The sequence below is a fragment of the Gopherus flavomarginatus genome, chromosome 1, assembly GCF_025201925.1.
Source record: "Gopherus flavomarginatus isolate rGopFla2 chromosome 1, rGopFla2.mat.asm, whole genome shotgun sequence".
NCBI classification, from domain to species: Eukaryota; Metazoa; Chordata; order Testudines; family Testudinidae; genus Gopherus; species Gopherus flavomarginatus.
Genome location: NC_066617.1, coordinates 157597888 through 157623126, shown reverse-complemented (window position 1 = coordinate 157623126; position 25239 = coordinate 157597888). Strand labels below are relative to the sequence as shown.

General features: G+C 46.6%; 1 protein-coding gene and 1 long non-coding RNA gene across 8 annotated transcripts in view; one reads left to right on the top strand and one right to left on the bottom strand.

Moving 5' to 3' along the window:
- The window catches only part of LOC127055760 (uncharacterized), a 38783-nt gene extending 30623 nt beyond the window's left edge, over positions 1 to 8160 (bottom strand). For both annotated transcript variants that reach the window (XR_007775611.1, XR_007775612.1), the window contains exon 1: positions 7834 to 8160. This is a non-coding gene — a long non-coding RNA (uncharacterized LOC127055760). The remainder of the gene's footprint in view (positions 1 to 7833) is intronic.
- STXBP5L (syntaxin binding protein 5L) overlaps positions 1 to 25239 on the top strand; it is a 434978-nt gene that overhangs the window by 401666 nt on the left and 8073 nt on the right. For 3 of the 6 annotated variants that reach the window (XM_050956783.1, XM_050956762.1, XM_050956814.1), the window contains 4 exons: positions 11505 to 11606; positions 17997 to 18236; positions 20460 to 20820; positions 23460 to 23625. In XM_050956783.1, the coding sequence (XP_050812740.1) occupies positions 11505 to 11606; positions 17997 to 18236; positions 20460 to 20820; positions 23460 to 23625 (869 nt within the window). The remainder of the gene's footprint in view (positions 1 to 11504; positions 11607 to 17996; positions 18237 to 20459; positions 20821 to 23459; positions 23626 to 25239) is intronic. The other 3 variants (XM_050956804.1, XM_050956794.1, XM_050956772.1) reach the window with 2 other exon arrangements.

Genomic DNA, 25239 nt, shown 5'->3' with positions numbered 1-25239 from the left:
ACCGCCTGCGTAAGGCTTGGGAATCACCTAACTGGAATGGATATGAGCAATCACTCGAAGAAGAAAAGACAGTTACTCACCTTTGTAACTGTTGTTCTTCGAGATGTGTTGCTCATATCCATTCCAAACCCGCCCTCCTTCCTCACTGTCGGAGTAGCCAGCAAGAAGGAACTGAGGGGTGGCCGGGTCGGCTGGGGTATATATCTGGTGCCATAGCGGCTCCACTCCAGGGGGCGCCCAGCCGACCCGCCAAGTGTTGCTAGGGTAAAAGTTTTCCGACGAACATGCATGCGGCATGCGCACGCTAACTGGAATGGATATGAGCAACACATCTTGAAGAACAACAGTTACAAAGGTGAGTAACGGTCTTTTCCTCCTAACTTTCATGTGTTTATGACAAGACCGTGGAGGCAGATGGTATACCTGTTACTTTGGCAGGTGCCAGCCACTTTGTATTTGAAATCTTACATTTTCTCCCACTTGCAGTGGAATAACTGGCATTCTTGTTGTAGTATTTCATCTGCTCTAGTTTTCTGCTGTGTGGTGTCTTTTTTACTACTTCAAGGTTACTTGTCTTTGGCTGAAAAAAGACGGTTACTCACCTTTGTAACTGTTGTTCTTCGAGATGTGTTGCTCATATCCATTCCAGGTAGGTGTACGTGCCGCGCGTGCACGTCTGTCGGAAACTTTTTACCCTAGCAACTCCAGTGGGCCGGCAGGTCGCCCCCAAGAGTGGCGCCAGTATGGCACCAGATATATACTCCTGCTGGCCCGCCCGCTCCTCAGTTCCTTCTTGCCGGCTACTCCGACAGTGGGGAAGGAGGGCGGATGTGGAATGGATATGAGCAACACATCTCGAAGAACAACAGTTACAAAGGTGAGTAACCGTCTTTTCTTCTTCGAGTGATTGCTCATATCCATTCCAGGTAGGTGATTCCCAAGCCTTACCTAGGCGGTGGGGTCAGAGTGAGAGGTCGCGGCCTGGAGTACTGCAGAGCCAAAGGCCGCATCATCTCTGGACTGCTGGACCAGGGCGTAATGGGAAGCGAATGTGTGGACCGATGACCAGGTCGCCGCCCTACAAATCTCTTGGATTGGCACGCGGGCAAGGAAAGCCAGCGATGATGCCTGTGCTCTGGTGGAGTGAGCAGTCACACGGCCCGTCGGAACGTGGGCCAGGTCGTAGCAGGTCCTGATGCAGGAGGTAACCCAGGAAGATAACCTCTGGGAGGAAATTGGCAGCCCCTTGACCCGGTCCGCTACTGCCACAAGTAACTGGGGGGACTTGTGGAAGGGTTTGGTCCTGTCCACATAAAATGCTAGCGCCCGACAGACATCTAGCGAGTGGAGCTGTTGCTCCCTGCGGGACGAATGGGGCTTTGGGAAAAAGACTGGGAGGAAAATCTCTTGGTTAACATGGAAAGCTGAGACCATCTTGGGAAGAAAGGCAGGGTGAGGCCTCAGCTGTACCTTGTCTTTATGGAAGACGGTATACGGTGGGTCCACTGTGAGGGCCCTCAGCTCTGACACTCGTCTAGCTGAGGTAATGGCCACTAGGAAGGCGGTCTTCCACGAGAGGTAGAGCAGGGAGCAAGTAGCTAAAAGCTCGAATGGAGGGCCCATGAGCCGAGTTAGGACCAGGTTGAGGTCCCATGAAGGGGCCGGAGGGCGAATTTGTGGATAGAGCCGCTCCAGTCCCTTCAGGAATCTCACCACCATAGGGTGGGAGAAGACAGAACACCCGTCCATTCCAGGATGAAACGCGGAGATGGCCGCTAGGTGGACCCGGAGGGACGACAACGCCAGACCTTGGGTCTTGAGGGACCAGATGTAGTCTAAAATAGTGGTGACGGAAGTCTCCATAGGACGAAAAGCTTTCTCTGAACACCAGCAGGAGAAACGCTTCCACTTAGCTGAGTAAGTCGCCCTGGTGGAAGGCTTTCTACTGCCCATGAGAACCTCCCGAACCGGGGTGGAACAGCGCAACTCCGAGCCTGTCAACCACGCAGGAGCCATGCCGTAAGGTGTAAAGATGGAAGGTCCGGGTGACAGAGCCTGCCATGGTCCTGAGTGATCAGGACCCGATGAAGGGGCAGGGTAACTGGGTTGGCTACTGAGAGGTCCAGCAACATGGGGTACCAATGCTGTCTGGCCCATGCTGGAGCTATGAGAATCACCCGGGCTCTGTCTCTGCGCACCTTGAGGAGAACCCTGTGTATCAGCGGAACAGGAGGGAATGCGTAACACAGGTGGGCTGTCCATGGGATCAGGAATGCATCCGCTAGAGACCCTGTTTCCCGACCCTGGAAGGAGCAGAATGTTTTCGACACTTCCTGTTCTGCCTCGACGCGAAGAGGTCCATCCGGGGACGACCCCACCTCTGGAAGAGTGAGAGGGTGACGTCCGGACGGAGGGACCACTCGTGCGAACGGAAGGATCTGCTCAGCCGATCCGCTAGAGTGTTCCGCACTCCCGGGAGATAGGAGGCGGAAAGGTGAACAGAATGGGCTATGCAAAACTCCCAGAGGTGCATTGCCTCGAGACACAGGGGAGAGGACCTGGTACCGCCCTGCTTGTTGATGTAAAACATGGTCGTCGTGTTGTCGGTGAACACCGCGACACAACGACCTTGAAGGAGATGGACAAACGCTTGACAAGCAAGGCGGACCGCTCTCAACTCTCTTATGTTGATATGGAGGTTGATCTCTTGAGGTGTCCACAAGCCCTGAGTTCTCTGGGTGCCGCAGTGTGCCCCCCAGCCCAGATCTGAGGCGTCCGTGGTCAGGGATGCTGAGGGTTGGGGCGGATGGAATGGGAGCCCCGCACAGACTACGGACTGGTCCAGCCACCAGCGAAGAGAGTCCAGCACCCTCTGAGGGACGGTGACGACTGTGTCCAACGAATGTCTGGCTGGCCGATACTGCGAAATGAGCCATGATTGAAGAGGCCTCATGCGGAGTCGGGCATATGCCGTTACAAACGTACAGGCTGCCATGTGGCCTAGAAGGGCCAGACATGTTCGTAGAGAGGTCAGCGGGGCCGCCTGCAAACGTAGAATGATGGCCGACAGCGACTGGAACCTGGGCAAGGGTAGCAAGGCCCTGGCCAGGGTAGAGTCCAGAACGGCCCCGATAAACTCTATCCGCTGCGTGGGGAGCAGAGTAGACTTGTCCACATTGATGACGAGGCCCAAGGCCGCAAAAAGGGTGCTGATCCTGTCGACATGGTCGCGGACCTGCAGCTCCGATGTGCCTCGGATCAGCCAGTCGTCCAGGTAGGGGAAGACGTGAATGTGGCAACGTCGAAGGTGTGCGACAATGACTGCCATGCATTTTGTAAACACCCTCGGGGCCATAGAGAGGCCAAACGGAAGGACCGCAAATTGATAATGTTGGCGGTCGACCACAAAGCGGAGGAAACGCCTGTGTTGGGGGGCAATGGAGATGTGAAAGTAAACGTCCTGCATGTCGAGGGCGGCGTACCAGTCTCCGGGATCCAGGGATGGGATGATGGTTCCAAGGGATACCATGCGGAACTTCAACTTCACGAAATACTTGTTGAGTTCCCGCAGGTCGAGGATGGGCCTGAGGCCGCCCTTGGACTTGGGGATTAGAAAGTAACGGGAATAAAACCCCTTGCCCTTCTCGTTTTCGGGAACCGCCTCTATGGCTCCCTTGACAAGGAGCGCGTGCACCTCCTGACGAGGAATTGCTCATGAGAGGGGTCCCTGAAGAGGGACGGGGATGGTGGGTGGGAGGGTGGGGGCGAAGAAAACTGCAGGCGATAACCGGCCTGCACCGTACGCAAGACCCAACAGTCCAACGTTATTTGGGTCCACGCCGGGAGGAAAAAGGAAAGGCGGTTGGAAAACTGCGGGGAGGGATCCGGAGGGGAAACTGGTACTGTGCCCTCGGGCGCACCTTCAAAATGAAGGCTTAGGCCCTGGAGGGGCCTTGGCGGAGCCTTGGTTCTGCCCTGTTTGACCACCAGACTGCCTGCGGCGGTTGTTCCTGCCTCGGCGCCTAGAGAGGTCCTGCCGCGGGCGGAACTGAGGGTACGGCCGCCGCTGCTGCTGCTGGTTCTGCTGCCGGAATGGCCTGCGCTGTGTCGCCGGCGTATGCATGACCAGCGACCGTATTATGACCCTGTTGTCTTTGAGATCTTTCAGTCTAGGGTCTGTTTTATCCGAAAACAGGCCCTGGCCTTCAAAGGGGAGGTCCTGGATTGTATGTTGGAGCTCCGGTGGAAGGCCAGAGACCTGCAGCCAAGAAATTCGGCGCATCGTGAGCCCCGAGGCTAGGGTCCGAGCGGCCGAGTCAGCAGCATCAAAGGAGGCCTGTAGCGATGTTCTTGCTACTTTCTTGCCCTCGTCCAGGATGGTGGAAAATTCCTGGCGTGCATCCTGAGGCAAGAGCTCTGCGAACTTCCCCGCCGCTACCCAGGAGTTGAAGGAGTAGCGGCTGAGGAGGGCCTGTTGGTTTGAGACCCGGAGCTGTAGCGCCCCTGCCGAATAGACCTTGCGGCCCAGGAGGTCCATTCGTCTCACCTCCTTCGACTTGGGTGCTGGGGCCTCTTGCCCGTGGCGCTCCCTGTCGTTCACCGACTGGACCACCAACGAGCAGGGTGTCGGGTGAACATATAGGTATTCATAGCCCTTCGAGGGGGCCATGTACTTTCGTTCCACCTCTCGAGCGGTTGGAGGGATGGAGGCCGGTGACTGCCAGATGTTAGTGGCATTGGCCTGGATTGTCTTTATAAAGGGCAGGGCCACTCTGGTGGGCGTATCGGCGGAAAGGATGCTCACCACCAGGTCCTCAATTTCAGACACCTCCTCCACTTGCAAGTTCAGGTTCTGTGCCACTCGGCGGAGGAGGTCTTGGTGTGCCCTCGGGTCCAGTGGGGGAGGACTGGAGGACGAGGTACCCGCCACTGCCTCATCCGGAGAAGAGGATGAGGAAACCCCCGGCAACAAAGTGTCCACAGGGGGTTCCGTGTGGGGCTGCACCTCCGTTTCTGGAGGGAGCTCTGGGTCCCGGTGACTGGTGCCGTCTGCTTCCGGGGAGTGAGAGGGTCTAGATACCGTCGCCTCCGGTGGTCTTCGTTCCCCCATAGGGCGGGGGGTAATGTGTTGCGGACCCTGGGCTTGAGAGTACGCCCATGGGGTCCAAAACCCCCACTGTGGAGGCCCTCGTTCTTGTGGTGGAGGGTCCTGGAACAGGGCCGAGTGTCTGTCCTGTGCCATGGCATAGGCGCTGTCAGTCTGGGAAGAGACCGACGGCTCCCTAGAAGGCCACGGAGGCGCTGAGCTTGGTTGGTATGCAGCTCTGTGCGCCGCGACCGACGCTCCCCTCGGTGCCGAGGCCCGGTGCCGTGACCCACATCAGTACCGGGATCGGGACTGGGAACGGCGTGATGATCGGTGCCGAGATCCGGATCGGGAGCGATGTCGGTGCCGGGAGCGGGACCGCGACCTTCGATGAGCGCAGTGCCGGGACGGCAGCGGAGACCGGGACCTGCCACCAGCGCGGTGCCGGGAGGTCGACCGGGATCGGGACCTACCACCGGTTCGGTGGTGGGAGGTCGACCGGGGAGCCGAACGCCGAGGTGAACGGCTCCTGGAGTCTCGGTGCCGGCGGTGAGACGAGCCCGACCGGGACCGTGCAGATGGCGATCGGTGCCGCGAGTACAACCGGTACCGCCTGGGAGAACGGTGCCGGGACTCCGAACGGCGCCCCGAGCGCGAGCGTTCACGCCTCCGGGGTGATCGGTGCCGGGACTCGGGAGACAGCGCTCGAAGCATCGGCTTACCCCTGGAGGTTACCCGTCCCGGGGGTGCCGGCTGAGGCTGAGATGGCTCCGTCAATGCGATCAAGTCCCGAGCCGAGGCAAAGGTCTCCGGCGTAGACGGTACCCGTAGCTCGACCCCTGATCTTAAGGGGGAGCTGGGAGGGGCTGGACTCGACGGACCTTCCGGGCCCGGAGTCGACAGCAGTCCTGCAGGCGGTGCCACGGCCAGGGTAGGTGCCGGGCGCTCCACTCGGGCCTGCCTAGATGGTGTTGCAGACGCCGAGGGACGTGAGTCTGCTCCCGGTGCTGGAGATGGTCGGTGCCGAGGAGTCTTGCCGGTGCCGGCGCGGTCCGATGCCGGAGTAGAACTGGCTGACTGCGCCGCCGGTGCCGGAGACAGCTGCTTCCATAAGGAAAGCGCGAAGTCTTTGGTCTCTCTCCTTCTTAGTGCGAGGCTTAAAAGCCTTGCAAATGCGGCACTTGTCGCTAATGTGCGATTCCCCCAGGCACTTAAGGCACGCGTCGTGGGGATCGCTCAGAGGCATCGGCTTCTTGCATGCCGAGCACTGCTTGAAACCCGGCAAGCCAGGCATGGGCCCGGTGCCGGGTGCCAGGGAGGGCGACGGCCCACCCGCAAGCGATGTTAGATAACTATTTACAAGATTCTAACTAACTACTATGCTAACAGTCTATCTACTACTTAACTAAGAACTATTTACAACTAAAAACGACAAACAAGAACAGGAGAGCTAGGGATGTGGAGGTCAGCAAGCCGCACTCCACAGTTCCAGCAACCGACACGGCAGTAAGAAGGAACTGAGGAGCAGGCGGGCCGGCAGGGGTATATATCTGGTGCCATACTGGCGCCACTCTAGGGGTTGACCTGCCGGCCCACTGGAGTTGCTAGGGTAAAAAGTTTCCGACAGACGTGCACGCGCGGCGCGTACACCTACCTGGAATGGATATGAGCAATCACTCGAAGAAGGCGGCTTGTTAGATGTTAATACTAAGATTTTTTTTTTCCTCCTACCTCTATCTCTCTGAACAAATGATTGTAATAAGACATTGTGAAGTGTGTTTACTTCCCTAACAGTGCCAAGTAGAGATTGCTTTAATCTGCCTCTGCTTATGTGCTGTTTGTGATAATCTTTTTAATTCTACATTTTAAGGCTTTGACATGGTATACTTGAACTGACCCATCAGTGAGAGTTGCCAAAATGAACCATTTATGAATTGTGTAATTAACTCATCTGGAAACCACAGACAGGTACAATGAATGATCATTTCTATAGGCCCAATAAAAAGTTATTAAGCATAAAAATTTATTTTGGCCATCAATCTAGAATTATTCAAGTTTTTGTAAGTTTGAGTTACTTTGTGTTTCTTGTCTGAGCTTATCAGATTTTCCTTTGGAAATAGCTAGTATTTGAATCAGATACGCTCCAAACTCCTTCTGCAGCTAGGGTGACCAGATGTCCCGATTTTATAAAGACAGTCCCGATTTTGGGGTCTTTTTCTTATATAGGCTCCTACTACCTCTCTCACACCCACATCCTAATTTTTCACATTTGCTGTCCTATCTGCATCTCCTCCTTTCATTATTTATAGGCACTCCTGATAGCATGACCACTATAAGAAGCTCCTTACATGCCCTTTATTTTACATTTAACAAATATTTTGAAATTCCTTTATAATTTTCTGCAGTTGCTTTGGATCATGGTGTCTGTTACATGGCTTCTAAAAGTTTAGGGCCTGTCTCCATCTTGACCAATTTTTGCCCATAAACATATTTCTGAAACCACTTACAACCACAAAAAATGCTGGTGTTTCTTTTTCAATCTGAGTTTAATTCTGTTGTGTTTTAGTTAGCACTTTGGAAGCATGTGACATGGGTCAATCTTCTTGAAACAGGAGTCTCCAATTTGTGGGAGTCTGCATCAACTGAGATATTAGGCTCTCTGTTAATGTACAAATATTGTAGTACCAGTCCTTCTGGCAGATTATGAATGGCACGTGATCCAGTAGGCAGCCTGTGAGAACAGTTACCAGATTGGGCCCCATGGATGAGAACGGCACTTCTCTGCCTGTCTTCCAGCCGTCTGTGGACTGCTCTGGGGCTTAGGTGAGAGGTGGGCATCTGAACACCTAGAGGGAGGCAGCAGTGTATGTGCTCAGAGGCAAACACTTAGGCGTTGAGTGAGTTTGGGCACCTACAGAGCTAGGCAGCAGCTGAGCAGGAGTTCTGTGGATGCCATTGGTACCTAAAACTGGAATTTAGGTGCCTACATCTCAGGTTTAGGCATCTAAGTACCTCTGTAGATCTCAACCCCATCTCTGCCCCTGCTAGCTCATTCCTGTCAGAAGTAACTTAGCCCTGGGTGTCAGATAAATATGTCTGAAGAGCGAAATTTTGTACCTTTTGGAACAGAACTTTTCACCAAAAAGTCAAAAACTGTCCCATGCAGGCTATTCCAGCACCTCCTACCAGGGCCTCATCTCCCTGTGCTTGATTTCAAACTACCCACCTTGAGCACTGTGCTGTGTACCCCATATGTTGTTCAAAAATGAAATATAAACATTTCCAGCAACATGCAATTTGCCCCAACGGTATTGCATCCTTCCTTTGTTACGCATTTGATGAGAGAGTGTTTTTACTTTAAATGGGAAAACAAACAAATTCTTCCCATTCCCTCCTGCCTCCTCTATGAAAGTATATGAATGGATATCCCCTGGGTACCTGGGGATTATTCACAGGCAAAGGGGAAGCCCATGGTTCAGATATTAACAGCGTACTACTCAATTGGCTCTAAGTAAACAACAGCAGAGGACGGTTGGGGAGAGCGGTTTTGTTGTTCTGGGAATAGTTTCTCAGTATGGCTCTTCTAGTAAGATTTTTAAATTATCTTGTTAGCTGTGTAGAAAGCTCACCTACATATCACATTTTCCTTACTTTTAAAGTGAACAAGAATAAAAGGAAATTTGCTATCCTACAGTTATTTGATGTCTGCTTAATTTTAATACAAATTACTGTCTGTTTCATTCCCAGGTTCAGATGATCTCATGAAACACTTTAGACCCAGCTGAATATTGAGATTGTTGTTTTGCACTGTGCATTGAGGGTTTTATTTTGCAATTGTTTCACTTGCGAGCAATTAATTATATGAGGCAGAAATTGTTTTCCAATATCTGAAGGAATTTGTGAAGCATACAGTTCGAGGCTCCTCACTGTCTCTATAGCTCCAGTTAGCCTGGTTTGTGGAGCAATATGTAGAGCCCTGCAAATCTGCAGATACCTGCTTTATATCTGCAGCTATCTGCATCCGCGGATTCGGCTATCCGCAGACCATGTGTGCAGATCGTGGATTGGATGCGGATACAAATTTGTATCCGCACAGTGCTCTAGCAATATGCACACAGCTAGGGGATAATTTATTTAGAAGTGCTTGCATTTTTGATGATAATGTTATGCAAGTATAGCTATTCTAAATGTTTTTCAAATGCGAAACATTTCAAAGTTAGGTGCCTAAAATAGTTAGTTGCAAACAAAAATGCAGATAGGGAACCCAGCAGAGCCAAAATTGAATTTTAAAATGCTCTAGGTTGCATGCTTCAAGAAACAATATGAGATATTTTGATTCCCCTATAAATGAACAGGGAACTTTGTTTTTCGAAGCACCCTTTATATTTTCCTTGCCCTGAAGCAGTTTTACATGGAAAGCTTACCACAAATCATTCCTGACATATAAATTGCATCATGCATAAATATAATGTGCTTCAGAACAAGGGGATATTTTGGACTCTGATAAGCAGTTTCAGTCTCTTATATAAGCTCTAAAGAGTTTGATATCTTTGAATAAAGATGGGCCCAGATCTCAACGGCCCACACACTGGGAGCTTTTGAAATCCAAATTCAGCTCAAATTCATAGTAATTTGAATGTGAAAACACTTCAGTTGTGTAAGTAGAGGCGAGTGATTCATACAGTAGAACGTGGAAATCTTTGCAAATTAAATACATGAGGATTTCTGATGGAGAACGTAGCTCATGCAGTGAAAATGTTTAGCTGTCTGTCTTCATATCAAGTGGGATTTTTGCTTTCCCAGTTCCTGGTTATTTTTAAAATAGACTGAACCAAAACCCAGGCCTGAACCTACCCACACACAGGTGATATCATGCTAAAGATCCAAATGTTCTGCCTTCAATCTGTATCTTCTGAGAGGGTCCGATTCTCCATCATTTCACACCAGTTTTATTTCCATAAACTCTAATGATTTCAGTAGAGTTACACAAGCATTCAACATGTGTAACCTAGTGGCAAATAACGTGCAGAATCTCTGTACTAACTGCTGAACAGTTAGTCTGTGAGCACCTGGTGACCATCTCACAAGATTCAGCCCTACATTAGTGGATAAAATTGCTCTGATTTAGGAGATACTCCACCAGTAATGTGTTCACATACTTACCAATACAACTGAAAGTCTGAAACTGTCCGAGTCTATTCATAGGAGGGCACTCACTATAAATTCTCAGTTAATTTTCCAGTGGTACTTGTTTGTGCTTAAAACAACTCTTGCTGCTTTCTAGTGAATTGCTTTAACATGCAATGTAGCTTGAGCGTGGCACCAGTAAAATGTGTTTAGAGATGTTTCTTTATTCAGATCTATGTGCAGCATTCTTAAGTGTTTCAATACCCTGTGGTGTCAGTTCCTATCCTTTTGCTCCTCTGTGTTGCTGAAGCATTGCCATCAATTATTTGATTCGGTCTCTGTCTGTGTGATGATACCGTCTGTGAAGTAATGTTTAAAGATTCATTTTGTGACTGTTTGTTTATATTGACTATCAGAGTTTTGTGGTACTACAAACAAACTAGTAATACTCAGGAAAAACATTTGAATATTTGCATTGGCTTCCATGAAATCAGATGTTTGGTGCTTGGAATTTACAGGAGTGCCTACATGAGGAGCCTAAAAATATTTTCAGCTGTGTAACTTTGCTTCCAAAATATCCTGATTTTTTTATACCGAACATTGGCTTTGTGTGTTGATTGTAAGGCTCTCTGATGGTGAATGTATACGTTACAGTGCAAAGGTTCATCTTAGTCACTAGTATTTTTCTCTCATTCTTCATATCAAGTAATACTTTTGCTTTCACAATTCCTGACTATAAAAATGAAGGATTTTATGCTTCCTCATTAGTGTTTATTCCATTATTTTGACATAATCATGCCACCTTCATGGATGAGATGATGTATAGGGATATATTCCTCTTTCAAAGCCCTTGAAGAAGTTAATGAGAACAGAAAGGAGAATATTTCCCTTTAGGTGCGTAAGTCAGCAGCATACACATTTTCATTATCATTCTTCTGTTTTTTAAGACTGCATGGGGAAGTGAGGAAACTGTGGTGTTATTTTCACGAGGCCAAAGAGAATAGAAACCATTATTCATTTTAAGACTGCTCCATAAAGGTTGCAAGTTTGGGTTTTATTTCTATAAATTAAAGCATGGGAAATGTTTCATTTGAATTGCCTTTTTAATATTCCAAAAAATATAAATCAAACTTTCTTTTAAAGTCACCAGCTCACTGCAGTGGGACCACTGTGTCAGCCAAGAGAACTGCGCTAGGACTGTAACTGCTCGGGGCTGCTTTCATATAAATGTCATGATGATGGTTGGCTCAATTGTTCTGGTCCTTTTGCAATGCATGCGTTTTTGTGGCAGTAGGTTACATTTCCAGACGGGCAATGCTTCAGCAATTACATGGAGTCAGTACATTCTCACACGACGAGCGTCACTATGCCACTTACACATGGATGGACAAAGGTAAGGCTTGATAACACCGCCTTCGTTTTTATCCTAACATGTTAGTTGAAGTATCCTGTATTTTTCTGTCGCAGTGAGCTGGGCAACAGTTAGAGGTTCCATGTTCAGGTGAAGTCAGATACAAGACGCTGATTTTATTTGTCAGAAATGTTTCTCCACAAACTAACTATTGCTAAAAATTAGAACAGTAGAACTAATGTTATAATGTTATAAAACAGCAATTGATTCATGTAGGTCAAACCATGTCTGAATAACCTAATCCATCTATAGGGCAGAACATTGAGGAGACAGGAGAGTTATTTTTAGGTGGGCAAAGGTCGCCTGATTGGCTTACTACTTCCTTCGCTGAAGCTCAGAATTTATGATTAGTCGTTTAGATGGCACAATCAATGTACACAGTATAATGCTGCCATGCAGTAGGTAAGCTTCAAATGAGAAAGCCTCTGTCAAAGTGGTCTGTGGAGATTTGGCTTTTCGTATGGTGGTGGCTGCCTCTCCCAGGCTTCCAGCTGCTTCTACAGGTATCGAGGAAGAGTCTGGCGACCTATACAATCAGCTGGAAGCAAGGAGGAAGAGCAAGCATAGCTCCATCTATTAGGAGGAGAAGAGGAAACAGGAGCCACCACCAGGGTCTGGAGCTGTCAGGCACCAGCAAGAGGAGACTGTTCAGGGGAGAAAAAATGAGGCAGTGGGGGGTTATGGCCATTGGAGAAATGGCTGGAGGGGTCCTGATTGTCAGGCCATGAGTCCAGGACACAAGGAAATTTAGTGGCAGAAAAGCATGTTTGGAGGAGAGAGAACCACATGACAGGGTCCTGTGTGCAGGAAGAGACCAGGATAAGGGGATGGAGTAGCAGAGGAACATTTGCCCTAAAAAGAGGAACAGAACATATTGGAGGAGAAGTGAAATTAAGAGTAAAATAGAGACAGAAAAACAAAATTAAATTCATTAAAGAGAACTGTAAATACATTCATTTCTTAAGGGTACTGTCCCAAGTAATCAATTACTTTAGTTGCCAAGGAGCTGTTCTGTGTTCACAAATGGGAGGGACAGTGGCCCTTACGATCATCAGTGGGAGGAGAGGAGTCCACAGAACAATCTCTATTAAGAAGTGGTCCATACAATGAAGATATTTGATAGCAATATAATACAGAATAAACACAGTATGGCCTGTCATCTTTGTTGCTGAGCTGTATTTTACATTAATAGCAACTACATTCATAGAAAGAAGTGGGAAGGTGGGAGAGAACATTAACTGTGTGGAGGATTGTAGAACAGGCTGGCACTGTTTGACTAAAACATTCCCACCTGGTGGCAGATACTGAGGCTGCTGGGAAATGAGTTCATCTAGCTTGGTGGTTTGCAGGTAGCTTGTTAACTGTCCCCTGTGTATGGAAGATGGGAGTGCTCTCTACATAGAGAAGTAAAGGTGTGGGCAGAGCAGTCTGGAGGGAGGAGCCCTGGGGCAGCCACACCTGTGGAGATGGTCGGAGCTGAAGGTTTTGTTGTTTTTTGTCAAACCCAAGGAGGGCGGTGAGTGTGACTCTACTCATGGTGTGGACTTTGTTTTAGAGCAGGCTGCTCACGCAGGGTGAGATATTTTTGACATATTCTGCACAAGGGACATGGGGGTGGGGAGCGAAGCAAACTTGAACTGAAGAACATGAGTGCAGAAGTGGCAACAGGCCCAGACTGCCCCCAAACAACAGCTGTTGCAGGCCTTGTGGCAATTTGTGAAGGAGTCCAAAAAGAACAGCAGCAACAACTTTGGGAGCTGATGTTCCACAGACTGATTAACCCATGGCCACCATCTGGACTGCCAGTGAGCGTCAGCCCTTCTCTGTCTATCATGACCCTGAGGTGACCCTGAGGCCTGCTGGTCACCTTTGAGTTGGTGGCTCCTGCTCAGCGTGAGTCTTGGAACATCTTTTTAGCTCCTTTTCCACAGTAGAGGTACAAGGAGTAAAAGATAAATATATATATTAAGTGCCTAGATGTGAGAGAGGTCACGCTGCCCCAGTTTCAGCTCAGTTCCATAGCACAGTTCATAGAGCAGCTCTTAGGGAGAAAACTGAAAGACTCAGGGACTCAATGGTGGGCAATGAAACCAGAAGATTGGCCAGACACAGAGGGGACTGATGGGGGAGGGGAATGATGTGTTTTGCTTATTAGGAAAAGGAACACGTAAGAAAATTGGGTTACATATTGCACTGTAATTTTGGGAAGACACATGGACTTACGGAGCCCACAGCCAAATAGGACAATCACCAGGAATCTAGGAGGAAGCCTCCAGCCCTAAGTATTATGTAAGGAACAGAGGTATATTCAGAAACATTGTTCCTCATGGATGTACTGACGATAGAGAGATGAGGTCTGGTAGGGGCCAGGGGTCTGGCTCTCCCAGTGGGTAATAAATGGACCCATAGAAATGGAAGGGCCAATTGTTAGAGCCCTGCAAATCTGCGGATATCTGCTTTATAGCTGTAGACCATGTTTGTGGATCATGGCTTGGATGCGGATATGAATTTTGTATCCATGCAGGGCTCTAGGAATGGTGGCCTGCCAGGTTGACTCATGGTACACTCAGACTTTGATGTAAGAGGGCTTGAAATGACTCAAGTGCCTTGAGAAATTAGATTCCATACAGGTCCCCTATGACTACAAGGACACCAGGGCCTACCCAAAGGCTATAATTCCCCTATGAGAGGAGGCAGCTTGCTTGTGTTATCCTGCCCCATTGAAATGAAGGGAGCCTGGGTAAACTTTCAGTCTGTCCTGGTTTCCAGGGTGTACCCACGGGTTTATGACCATGCAAAATGAGATGTTGCAGATAGCAAGTCTTCTGGTCACTGCAGGGGCTTTGGGAGTTAGGTTGTCCAGGAGAGAGAAAACTAGGGTGCATGCCCAAGCATTGGCTCTAAGGGGCTGTAACAGGCTGGCAGTGTTTGCATAGAAATCATAGAAATGTAGGACTGGAAGGGACCTTGACAGGTCATCTAGTCCAGTCCCCTGCACTCATGGCAGGACTAAGTATTACTAGACCATCCCTGACAGGTGTTTGTCCAACTTGCTCTTAAAAACCTACAGTGGCGGAGATTCCTCAGCCTCTCTAGGTGACATGTTCCAGTGCTCACCCATCCCGACAGGAAATTTTTCCTAATGTCCAACCTAACTCTTGATTGCTACAGTTTAAGCTCACTGTTTCTTGACTTGGCATCGGTGGTTAAGATCACTTTATCACCCTCCTCTTTATAACAACCTTTTAGATTATCATGTCCCCCCTCAGTCTTCTCTTCTTCAGACTCAAAAAACCCAGTTTTTTCAATCTTTCCTTGTAGGTCATGTTTTCTAGCCCTTTAACCATTTTTGTTGCTCTTCTCTGGACTTTTTCCAATTTGTCCACATCTTTCCCAAAGTACGGTGCCCAGAACTGGGCACAAGATTCCATTTCAGGCCTTATCAGTGCAGATTGGAGGAATCACTGCTCATGTCTTGCTTACAACACTCCTGCTAATGCATGAAACACACCTCCCTGTTAGCAGTCATTGATCCTGCTGGGTAAGGCTTAGGCTGAGGCAGGTGCTTTTATACCTCACTTATATAAAAGGGAATGGCTCTCTGAAGAGAGAGAGAGAGCAGATCTACAGTGTGTGAGACCTCGAGGGAGCAGCGCAGTTGAGAAGAGGCCTAAACTGAACGTTATCAGATAGTTAATAAAGAAAAATTCCAGGAGGCGGTGCAGTTTTGACTTTGTTTTAGAACAGGCTGGGAAGGTCACAGTGGGCCTCTGATCTTTCCTAAGTTACATGTTTCAGTTCAGAAATCTTTCATGAGAGAGGTGTCATGCTGAGCTTTTGAAATTCAATCTGAATATTGTATAATGGAAAACAGCACGACATGTTCCCAAAGGGGTCCCAAAAATTATACCTGTTAATGTCAGTTCTGCTAAAAGGCATTAGTTAATTGTACCGCACAACAGCAAGGAACATCTATTCTTATTTAAAGGAAGGAAAAAGTCCTGTGACACATGCAAATGGCAAATCACATATTTTAAACACTCTGCATGTCGCCTACACAGACTGAGCAGACATATTTGTCCCTTCAGCACCTTTCACAGCTTGAACACCAATATGTTTGCTTTTTACATGCTCTTGTCATTAATACCAACTACTAAAGGGAAAAATACATACAGCCTCTGCACCCTGTGGGGAAAATGAGGTTTGGGATCATGGACTGCCCTGTGTTGTGGGGTCTGGGACACCTGCAAAGCCTCTTCACTAACTCTCTTTGGTCAGCAACTGCAGTGCTGATGAACTGCCTCCAACGCTGCATGGCTAGAGTGCTGCAAGGTCTGTGAGGGTATTGGGCACATTCACTCATAAGGTATTAGATCCATATATCCTCACAGACAAGCCACTCCCTGCTTTTCTGCAGGTCTCTGCAGTAGTGTTGAGCCAGGGCCAGGCAGCAGCACTAATACCTGCACTGACAGTTAAATGTGAACTCCCTGGCTGGGGAGCATGTGGCACTTGGAAACTGAACCAGGCATAACTTGCTCTTGAGCATGAGGGGGACTAAAATCCTGCAGTGCTGCGGAGCTCACGTTTGGCAAGGCAATAGCCTCAGTGATGGCCCCCATTCCATGCACAGATAGACCTGATGAAGGCATCCATAGTCACCCAGTTATCTCAGCAACTAGACTCCAGTGAGTACCTGAATATAGTCTGAGGCACTTAGAGACGTCTCAGGCCCATGAGCTCCAAATGTTTGTTCCAAAGTCTCTCAGCCTCTAGCCCAGAGGTAGGCAACCTATGGCACGCGTGCCAAAGGTGGCACGTGAGCTGATTTTCAGTGTCACTCATGCTGCCTGGGTCTTGGTCACCGGTCCGGGGGGCTCTGCATTTTAATTTAATTTTAAAGGAAGTTTATTAAACATTTTAAAAACCTTATTTACTTTACATACAACAATAGTTTAGTTATATATTATTGACACAGAAAGAGATCTAAAAACGTTAAAATGTATTACTGGCACGTGAAACCTTAAATTAGAGTGAATAAATGAAGACTCAGCACACCACTTCTGAAAGGTTTGCCAACCCCTGCTCTAGCCTTTTGTGTTGCAGAAAAGCACTTGTAACTTTCAGTGTTGTGTTGCAGCCTGCCTCTGGCTCTGCCTGACTCAGTGTAGATGGATTGCAGAGCTGACTCAAGCCTGTCTTGCAAAGACTAGCCTGGGTCCCTGATTTCTTCTAGTCCAGGAAGCACGGTGAAGGCATTAGAGATGAAAGGGATCAGCAGCAGTGAGACACAATGCAGACTACGCTGTCAGGGAGACTAAGATGCCTACCTAGTGTACCAGGAAATGAAAAAAGGCCAAAAATGAACCCCCCTTCCTCCTGCTGCAGCCACCTCCTGCTCCCTGCATCCTAATGCCACTCCTGGATCCTTCACTGTCCAGTCTCTTCTCAGCCCCAACTCCCTCCCCTCTGCTCCCACCCTGCGAACGCAGAGCAAGGGCATGTTGAGCAGCTTATTCTGCCTGGTCTGATGACAGACAAGGCTGAGTGAACATAACCCAAATCAGTGTCTTCAGCACCCAACCAAGCTCGATGCTCTTCCTCCCCAGGAAGAGTTGGAAAGAGGCCCTTCCCCGTGGGAGACTCCCAGTGAGTTTGGTGAGGGGAGTGTATGTGTGTCTATTTCTAACTAGTGGTCACAGTTCCCAACGAAACCATACACAAAAAATGTTTATGGTCCAATCTCATGGTGTGGAGGCAGTTAAGGGGCAGAACAACTTTCTCATTCCATTGTATGGGAAGTGGGAGGTGAATTGGGGGTGAGAAGGTTTAAATGATATTCCTTCCCCCTGCACATTTCCTGGAAGAAGGGCCAGTTCAAGGGTCAATGTCTCCTCTCAGCCAGCCAGCTGCCAAGAACATCACAGACTAAGGAGGGTTACTCTGAACATAGCCATAGCAGTGTTTGGCGCAAGGCAAAGGGCATGCGCAACAGGACGTGATGCTGGCACTGAGCCCTCACTTCATGTCCTGTAATAAGGTAGATGATTTAGTTTTAATGTGTGAATCTAGGAGACCTCCCTTGAGCCATGACTGGACAAATTCTGGTTAGCCTATGCAGATCTCTGTAATAAGCAGCTACTTCTAACAGCCTGATTTGTCTGGAGAGGTCTGACAGCATTCTCACTGCTGTTTATGCACCGGCAGGAAGTTTAAGACTATGCAAGTAGCAAAACGTTCAGCTAGTATATAATGAGTCCGTGATGTCCAGGTACAACAGAGCATTTGCATTTGGTTTTCAGATGCATTTGGGTCTGTGCTCTAGCCCTGCCAGCTTGTGTCTGCTTGATTGTATTTACCTTATTTATACAGAAAACCGGGAAAACACCTTCAGCCGTTCCCGAAGCTCCAGTGTCTCCAGCATCGACAAGGAGTCCAAGGAAGCAATTACAGCTTTGTACTTTATGGAGACCTTTTCACGGAAGAATGACTCTGCTGTCTCCCCCTGTCTGTGGGTTGGAACAGGCCTTGGTATGGTTTTAATCATCTCCCTTAATCTGCCTGCTACTGAGGAATTAAGGCAGACAGAACCGGTCATGGTGTCTCCAAGTGGTAAGAGTTTTTGTCTGCTTTCCTGTTGTCTGTCTTGGTAGCAGGAGAGGGTATAAATATCTGCTTTTATCTGGTTTCTCTGACCAAAATCTCTCATGCAGTGAATATTAACCTCCAGTGGTTCATTACACTGAGTGCACAAAGAGATACAAAGAGGTGATTGTAGCAGTGATAGCTGTAATTTAGAGACATGGGACAGTCTATTTTATTAATCACAAAGATTAGATGTTACATAGAGCTGCACATATTCCTTGTAAGGACTGGAAACAGGAGACTTTTTTTTCCAGACTAGAAAAATAGATAATTTCCTCCTGGGAAAGTATATCTGGGATTCCCTTGAACGTGTCAAGAATTTGATGGATCATGTGGCAACAGAAATGTCACTAAATTCCAGTAGAAGGTATCTTTAGATGCATTCATAGTACTCAGCACAAATAGCTATTTTCATATCTAAAGGTCTTCATACACCTTAACTGATTCTTCCTTCCCTGTGACATAGGGAGCTGCTCCCACTTCTGCAGATGAGGCAACAGGCACAGACGATAAGTGACTTGGCCAGTGCTAAGAGGGTGCCAATGATAAAGCCAGGATTAGATCTCAGTCCTGTGTACTTACCCTCTCAGACAGGTCTCACTCCTAGCAGAAGTCTAGCTTTCAGGACAAAAACTCAGCTTTGTGTAAAAGCAGGGGCAGAATGAACTAGGTCCTTGTTTCCCACCAAGTTACGATGATGGTTACAATTACAAGATTATTGACACACAGGATGGTCAATTGAGTGCAGTTATGGACACTGATGAGGGCATACCATGAGAGTAGAAACAAGGGCAGAGAACAAAAAACAAGGCTCAGTTTTGGAAAATACAAGTTAGTGCATGTGAGGAAAAACAATTGCAAGTACATACACTAACTGAGAGGGGGAAATGCAGAAAGCAGAGACCTAGAGCTAGCAGTAGGCAGCAGATTGGTCGTGAGTTCGTGGCTATGGCTTGGAAATAAGGGTAGTATAATTTTGAATGGCTTAGACAAAAGCATTTTGTCACTGGGCAGAGAGGTTATAGTTCTCCTACATACAGCTCTGATCCAGCCCCAGCTGGAATACTGTGATCAGGTCAGGGGTGTCATTACTAGAGAAGCCCGAGGGAGTTCAGAGAAGAATGACAAAATGATTAGGGGGTGCAGGGGATAATTTCCAGGGAAGGATTGAAAGATGCCAAGCGACAGGCACAGGTTACAGGGGATACTGGAGGAGGGTAAACACCAAGGAGGGACAAGATTTATTTAGCAGTTTTAAAGGGAGCTAACTAGGAATAATGGGAGGACATTTAAGAGTAAAGAACTGTAGTCTGTATTAGACAAGGAAAGGATAGGAGCCACCTCCGTTGCATGCTTAAAACCTGACTGGAAAGACACTAAAAACTGCACTCTAAAGAACAGTCCTATTGGTAAGAGAATGGGATACATGCCATAATTGGCCATTTTTATCTCTAAATTCTACTGTTTTCTATTGAATTTTTTTTGTTAGGTTGTCTGAAACATTTTTAATAACTGCAGCTTGCTCGTTCACCAGCTCTGCCTGGCTGCAAAAATATTTAGTTTGAAGCAGAAGGTTACTTTGTGCAGTTAGCTGTGCAGCTTGTTAGCTTAGTAGGGCTGAGATGTGCTGCTGTACCCCTAAAGCAGTGGGCCACATTGGGGTTGCAAAACTAAATGGAGGACTGGGTAGGGAAGGCTGTGCCTCCCAAAACAGCCTGCCCTGCCCCCTCCCACTTCCTGTCCCCTGACTGCCCCCCTCAGAATTCCTGACCCATCCAACCTCCTCCTACTCCCTGTCCCCTGACTACCCCCACCAGAGCCTCTGACCTATCCAACTGCCCTCTGCTCCGTGTCCCCTAACTGCTGCCTGGGACCCCTGCTCCCTTACCATGCTGGAGCCAACCACACCGCCACGCTGCCCGGCAGGAGTGGTGGGTCAGAGCGCTGGTGGCACAGTGAGCTGAGGCTGTGAGGGAGGAGGGATGACAGGGGGCTAGCCTCCCCGGCTGGGAGCTCAGGGGCCAGGCAGGATGGTCCCACGGGCCAGATGTGGCCCGTGGGCCAGAGTTTTCCCACCTCTGCTCTAAAGGGAAAACCTGCGTGCAAAATAGACCATGATGCACATGTGCACTAGTGACAACTGGATTTGTTGACAAGCATATGCCAAAGCTAGAGCATTATATTTTACAGGTACAGTTCTGACATTGAAGGGAGCAGTGCTGACTTTTTCATGCCTGGACTGCATGGGAGCATTGATACATCCACCCTACGAAGTATGGAGGGACCCAAACAGCATAGATGACAGTGAAAAAACAAGAAAAAGGAAACTTGTCATGTATTCTCCTTCCTCCTCCCAGGATATGGGAGATCATCAGTTTGCTGTCATCTGCTCAGAAAAACAAGCCAAAGTTTTCTCACTGCCTTCCCAGACATGCCTCTATGTTCACAACATCACAGAAACGTCCTTTCTATTGCGAGCAGATGTGGTGACCCTGTGTAACAGCATCTGCCTGGCTTGCTTTTGTGCCAACGGGCATATCATGACAATGAGGTACTTACCTAGCTAATCATTTGGCAAAATTGTAAAAGGCAACAGAATTAAGGCTGTAAAGGGGAGCAGGATGTACACTGTCCACCTGCAATCTGGTGCAGTGGGTGGCTGAGCATGTTTTTATTATAGACACACATGTAAAGGAAAGCTGTACCCATTTTGCTCTGGTATATGATTTCTCTCAGTTAGTAATCCTTCTCACCATCTAGTACCAGATTATCTCTGACAGCAATAGCATGGCAGAAGCAGCAGCGCTCACTGTGGCTTAAGTTGCAGAATAGTTTCCATGCAATCTCTCTTTGGTCACTTTTAACTGTCAGCTTTCAGCTTCTGGGATAAAGGCTTCCAAGCCTGGTCTCACCTATGTATGTTCAATGACTTGGAAATCAAAATACCATTCCCTACATTATAAAAAAAAAATAGGGCTGTCAAGTGGTTAACAAAATTAATCACACAATTAATCGCACTGTTAAACAAGACTAGAATACCATTTATTTAATTTTTTTTATGTTTTCTACATTTTCAAATGTATTGATTTCAATTACAACACAGAATCAAAGCGGACACTTTATATTTGTTTTTTATTATAAATATTGCACTGTAAAAAACAAAGAAATAGTATTTTTCAATCCACCTAGTACAAGTGCTGTAGTGCAATCTCTTTATCATGAAAGGCGAACTTACAATGTAGAATTATGTATAAAAAAACTGCATTCAAAAATAAAACAGTGTAAAACTTTAAAGCCTACAAGTCCACTTAGTCCTTTTACTTCTGCAGCCAATTGCTAAGACAGACAAGTTTGTTTACATTTGCAGGAGATAATGCTGCCTGCTTCTTAGTTACAATGTCACCTGAAAGTGAGAACAGGCATTTGCATGGCATTGTTGTAGCCGGTGTTGCAAGATATTTACGTGCCAGATGCGCTAAAGATTCATATGTCCCTTCATGTTTCAATCACCATTCCAGAAGCCATGCATCCATGCTGATGATGGATTCTGCTCAATAACGATCCAAAGCAGTGCGGACCGACACATGTTCATTTTCATCCTTTTGAGTCAGATGCCACGAACAGAAAGTTGATTTTCTTTTTTGGTGGTTCGGGTTCTGTAGTTTCTGAATTAGAGTGTTGCTCTTTTAAGACTTCTGAAAGCATGCTCCACACCTCGTCCCTCTCAGATTTTGGAAGGCACTTCAGATTCTTAAACCTTGGGTCGAGTGCTATAGCTATCTTTAGAAAGCTGATATTGGACCCTTCTTTGTGTTTTGTCAGATCTGCAGTGGAAGTATTCTTAAAGCAAACAAAATATGCTTGGTTGTCAGCCGAGACTACCATAACACAAAATATATGGCAGAATGCGGGTAAAACCATGGAGCAGGAGAAATACAGTTCTACTCCAAGGAGTTCAGTCACAAATTTAATTAACAAAAAAAATTTTTTTTTTAAAAACAAGCATTATCAGCATGGAAGTTTGTCCTCTGGAATGGTGGTCGAAGCATGAAGGGGCATATGAATGTTTAGCACATCTGGAACAGAAATACGTTGAACACTGGCTATAAAAGTGCCATGCAAACACCTGTTCTCACTTTCAGGTGACATTGTAACTAAGAAGTGGGCAGCATTATCTCCTATAAATGTAAACAAAGTTGTTTGTCTTAGCGATTGGCTAAACAAGAAGTAGGACTGAGTGGACTTGTAGGCTCTAAAGTTTTACATTGTTTTGTTTTTGAGTGCAATTATGTGACAAAAAAATCTACATTTGTTAATTGCACTTTCACAATAAAGAGATTGCATTACAGTACTTGTATGAGGTGAATTGAAAAATACTGTTTCTTTTGTAATTTTTACGGTGCAAATATTTGTGATAAAAAATAATATAAAAAGAGCACTATATACTTTGCATTCAGTGTTGTATCGGAAATCAGTATATTTGAAAATGTAGAAAGACATCCAAAAATATGTAATAAATGTCAATTGGTATTCTGTTGTTTAACAGTGCAATTAAAACTGCAATTAATCATGATTAATTTTTTTTATCATATGAATTAACTATGATTAATCGACATCCCTAAAACAAATAATTCTTACAAATTCTTTTTTGGATAGCTCCTCAATCAGAATTGCTAAGGTAGAATGTTGAAAAGTGGCATTAAAGCAGTCCTCATTCAGCAGCAGTCTCTTTGAGAGTTCTATCCAACATTGGGTTGGATTTAACCAAACTCTTAACTTTTGAAAACCACAAGCTACACATTCTGTGGATTTTTTTTTTTGCCATGGGTGCTTGACCAGGGTTAGGTGGCAGCTGAGCAGGGTTTTGAGATTCTGAGTGGCACCTCAATGGAGGACTTAGATGTCTTACATGCAGCTTGGTGTTTAAGACCTTTTGTGGAGCTAGCCCTAACAACCTATTTTGGTCACTGAAATGTGCTTTGAGACCAATACACAGAGGGAACAGATCTGTGAAGTGGAAAGGTGCCATTTTTACAGTAGCACATTTAAGAGTAGGACTGCATTTTAAATACCACAGCATTCTAGGCTATATATGGAAAATACTAAGTTACCTGTGGGTTTGAATAACATGATAGAATAAAAGCATTTTCTGTAAATCCCAGCATAACACAGGCATCTGCTTCTCTTCAGCTTGCCTAGCCTTCGCCCAATGCTGGATGTCAACTATTTGCCAGTAACAGACATGAGGATAGCACGGACATTTTGTTTCACCAATGAAGGGCAAGCTTTGTATCTCAGCTCTCCCACAGAGATCCAGCGACTGACATACAGCCAGGAGATGTGCGACAATCTACAGGTAGGGCTTATAAACGTAGAAAGCATACATGCTGCTTGGCTTTCTTATTGTGGAGAAATCTTTGAAGCACTAATGGGCTCCCATTGTCAAATCTGTGCTTCCTACAGAGGAGGGCTGTACATGTTTCCAGCATTTCTGAGCCAGACAGAGGCATCTCAACAGAGCCCTCCCACCACTGCCTTGATTACAGTGGCTTACACCATTCTCAGGTTTTCGGCTGGTCACACCATGTCCTCTGGTTTAAAATCTAGTGCAATCTGTTCCTTTTTCAGATAATTTTCATTCAATCCAATTCATTCTTATTTTTAATTTGGAACCTGAAACTCCATATAACACCACAAAGATTTCCCAGGATGTTTTGTAACATCTGCAGTGTCATGCATAAAATATATGTCAATTTGCATCAACATTTCCAGAGAGAACCAGTTTTCTCAAGAGAAAAGCTCCTACATTTGGAAAGGGTAAAATGGAAAAAGAAATGCTTAGTGTCACTGTCTAATGCTCTGGTCCCTGAATATGCACGTTCCTTGTGTTAAGGCTATGAAAGGATGCAAAACACTAACCCACAATTTTATCAGCTAAAGATGAGGAAACAAGATGCTTCTAAAACAACATTGTTTCCAAAGAGCAAATGATGTATTTGTAAATAGTCAATTTATCTGGAACAGTATGTTCTACTTGTAGGTTTCTCAAGGTAATGACACTTTTTCCTCTCCTAAGTTTAATTTAAATTTCAATTTAAGTTTTAAATGATTAAAAATGGTAACAACTTGGATTGTAATATTATTGCCAGCAGATGTGCCAGGCCTTAGCTTCAAGGTAAGAAACGATTTACTGTGAAACTTCCATGAAAAGACAATGACTTGCTTTTATTGTTTAAAGTGAAACCAGTGGTAGTTTGACAAACCTAAAGATGAAAGTTCCCTGTTTATTCATAGCAGAGGACAACAGGCAGCAGCAGGCCATCCGCTCCAAGTACACCTTATGCTTGCCCTGCAGGAACCCCCTCATTGGGACACAGAAGAGGTCAACAGTGCTTTTGGTCTGTGGCCTCTGTGGAGTATCTCCTGTCCCCTAGCGACTGGACTACGTCCACAAACTGACATTAACTGTAGCAACTTCTAAGTGGATCCAGAGTTGAAGCAGGTTGGCACTTGCCCTAACAAACGTGCTGCTCTGGGTGAAAGAGGAACTGTTTCAAAACGTTATGAGTGACTGCTTAAAAATGTATGGCACTTGATACCAGCACAGGTCTAACGGAAGGGAAAGTGCATCAGCACAACTCTGTTCTTTCCCTAACTTTAGTATTGCTTATTTTAATCTAAAAGTAAACACAGACTCCACTCCCCACATTCATACAGGTCAGTAGGCTAGAAGGGCAGGCATTCAGAGTTGGATATAAACCATTAAAAGTCTCCAGAAAATCTATTAGTGATTAAGACATACTTTTGAATTACTTACAGTATTTTCCACTACAGTAACTGATACAGCCCTTAGTTGCAGGTGGGAAAAGGTTCTCACGTCATACTATACATTAAAATACAGCAGCTATGGAGATGGTCTAAGCAAGGAAAGTCATTTATTCCAAGCAAAAGCTAGTTCATTATGTTAGAT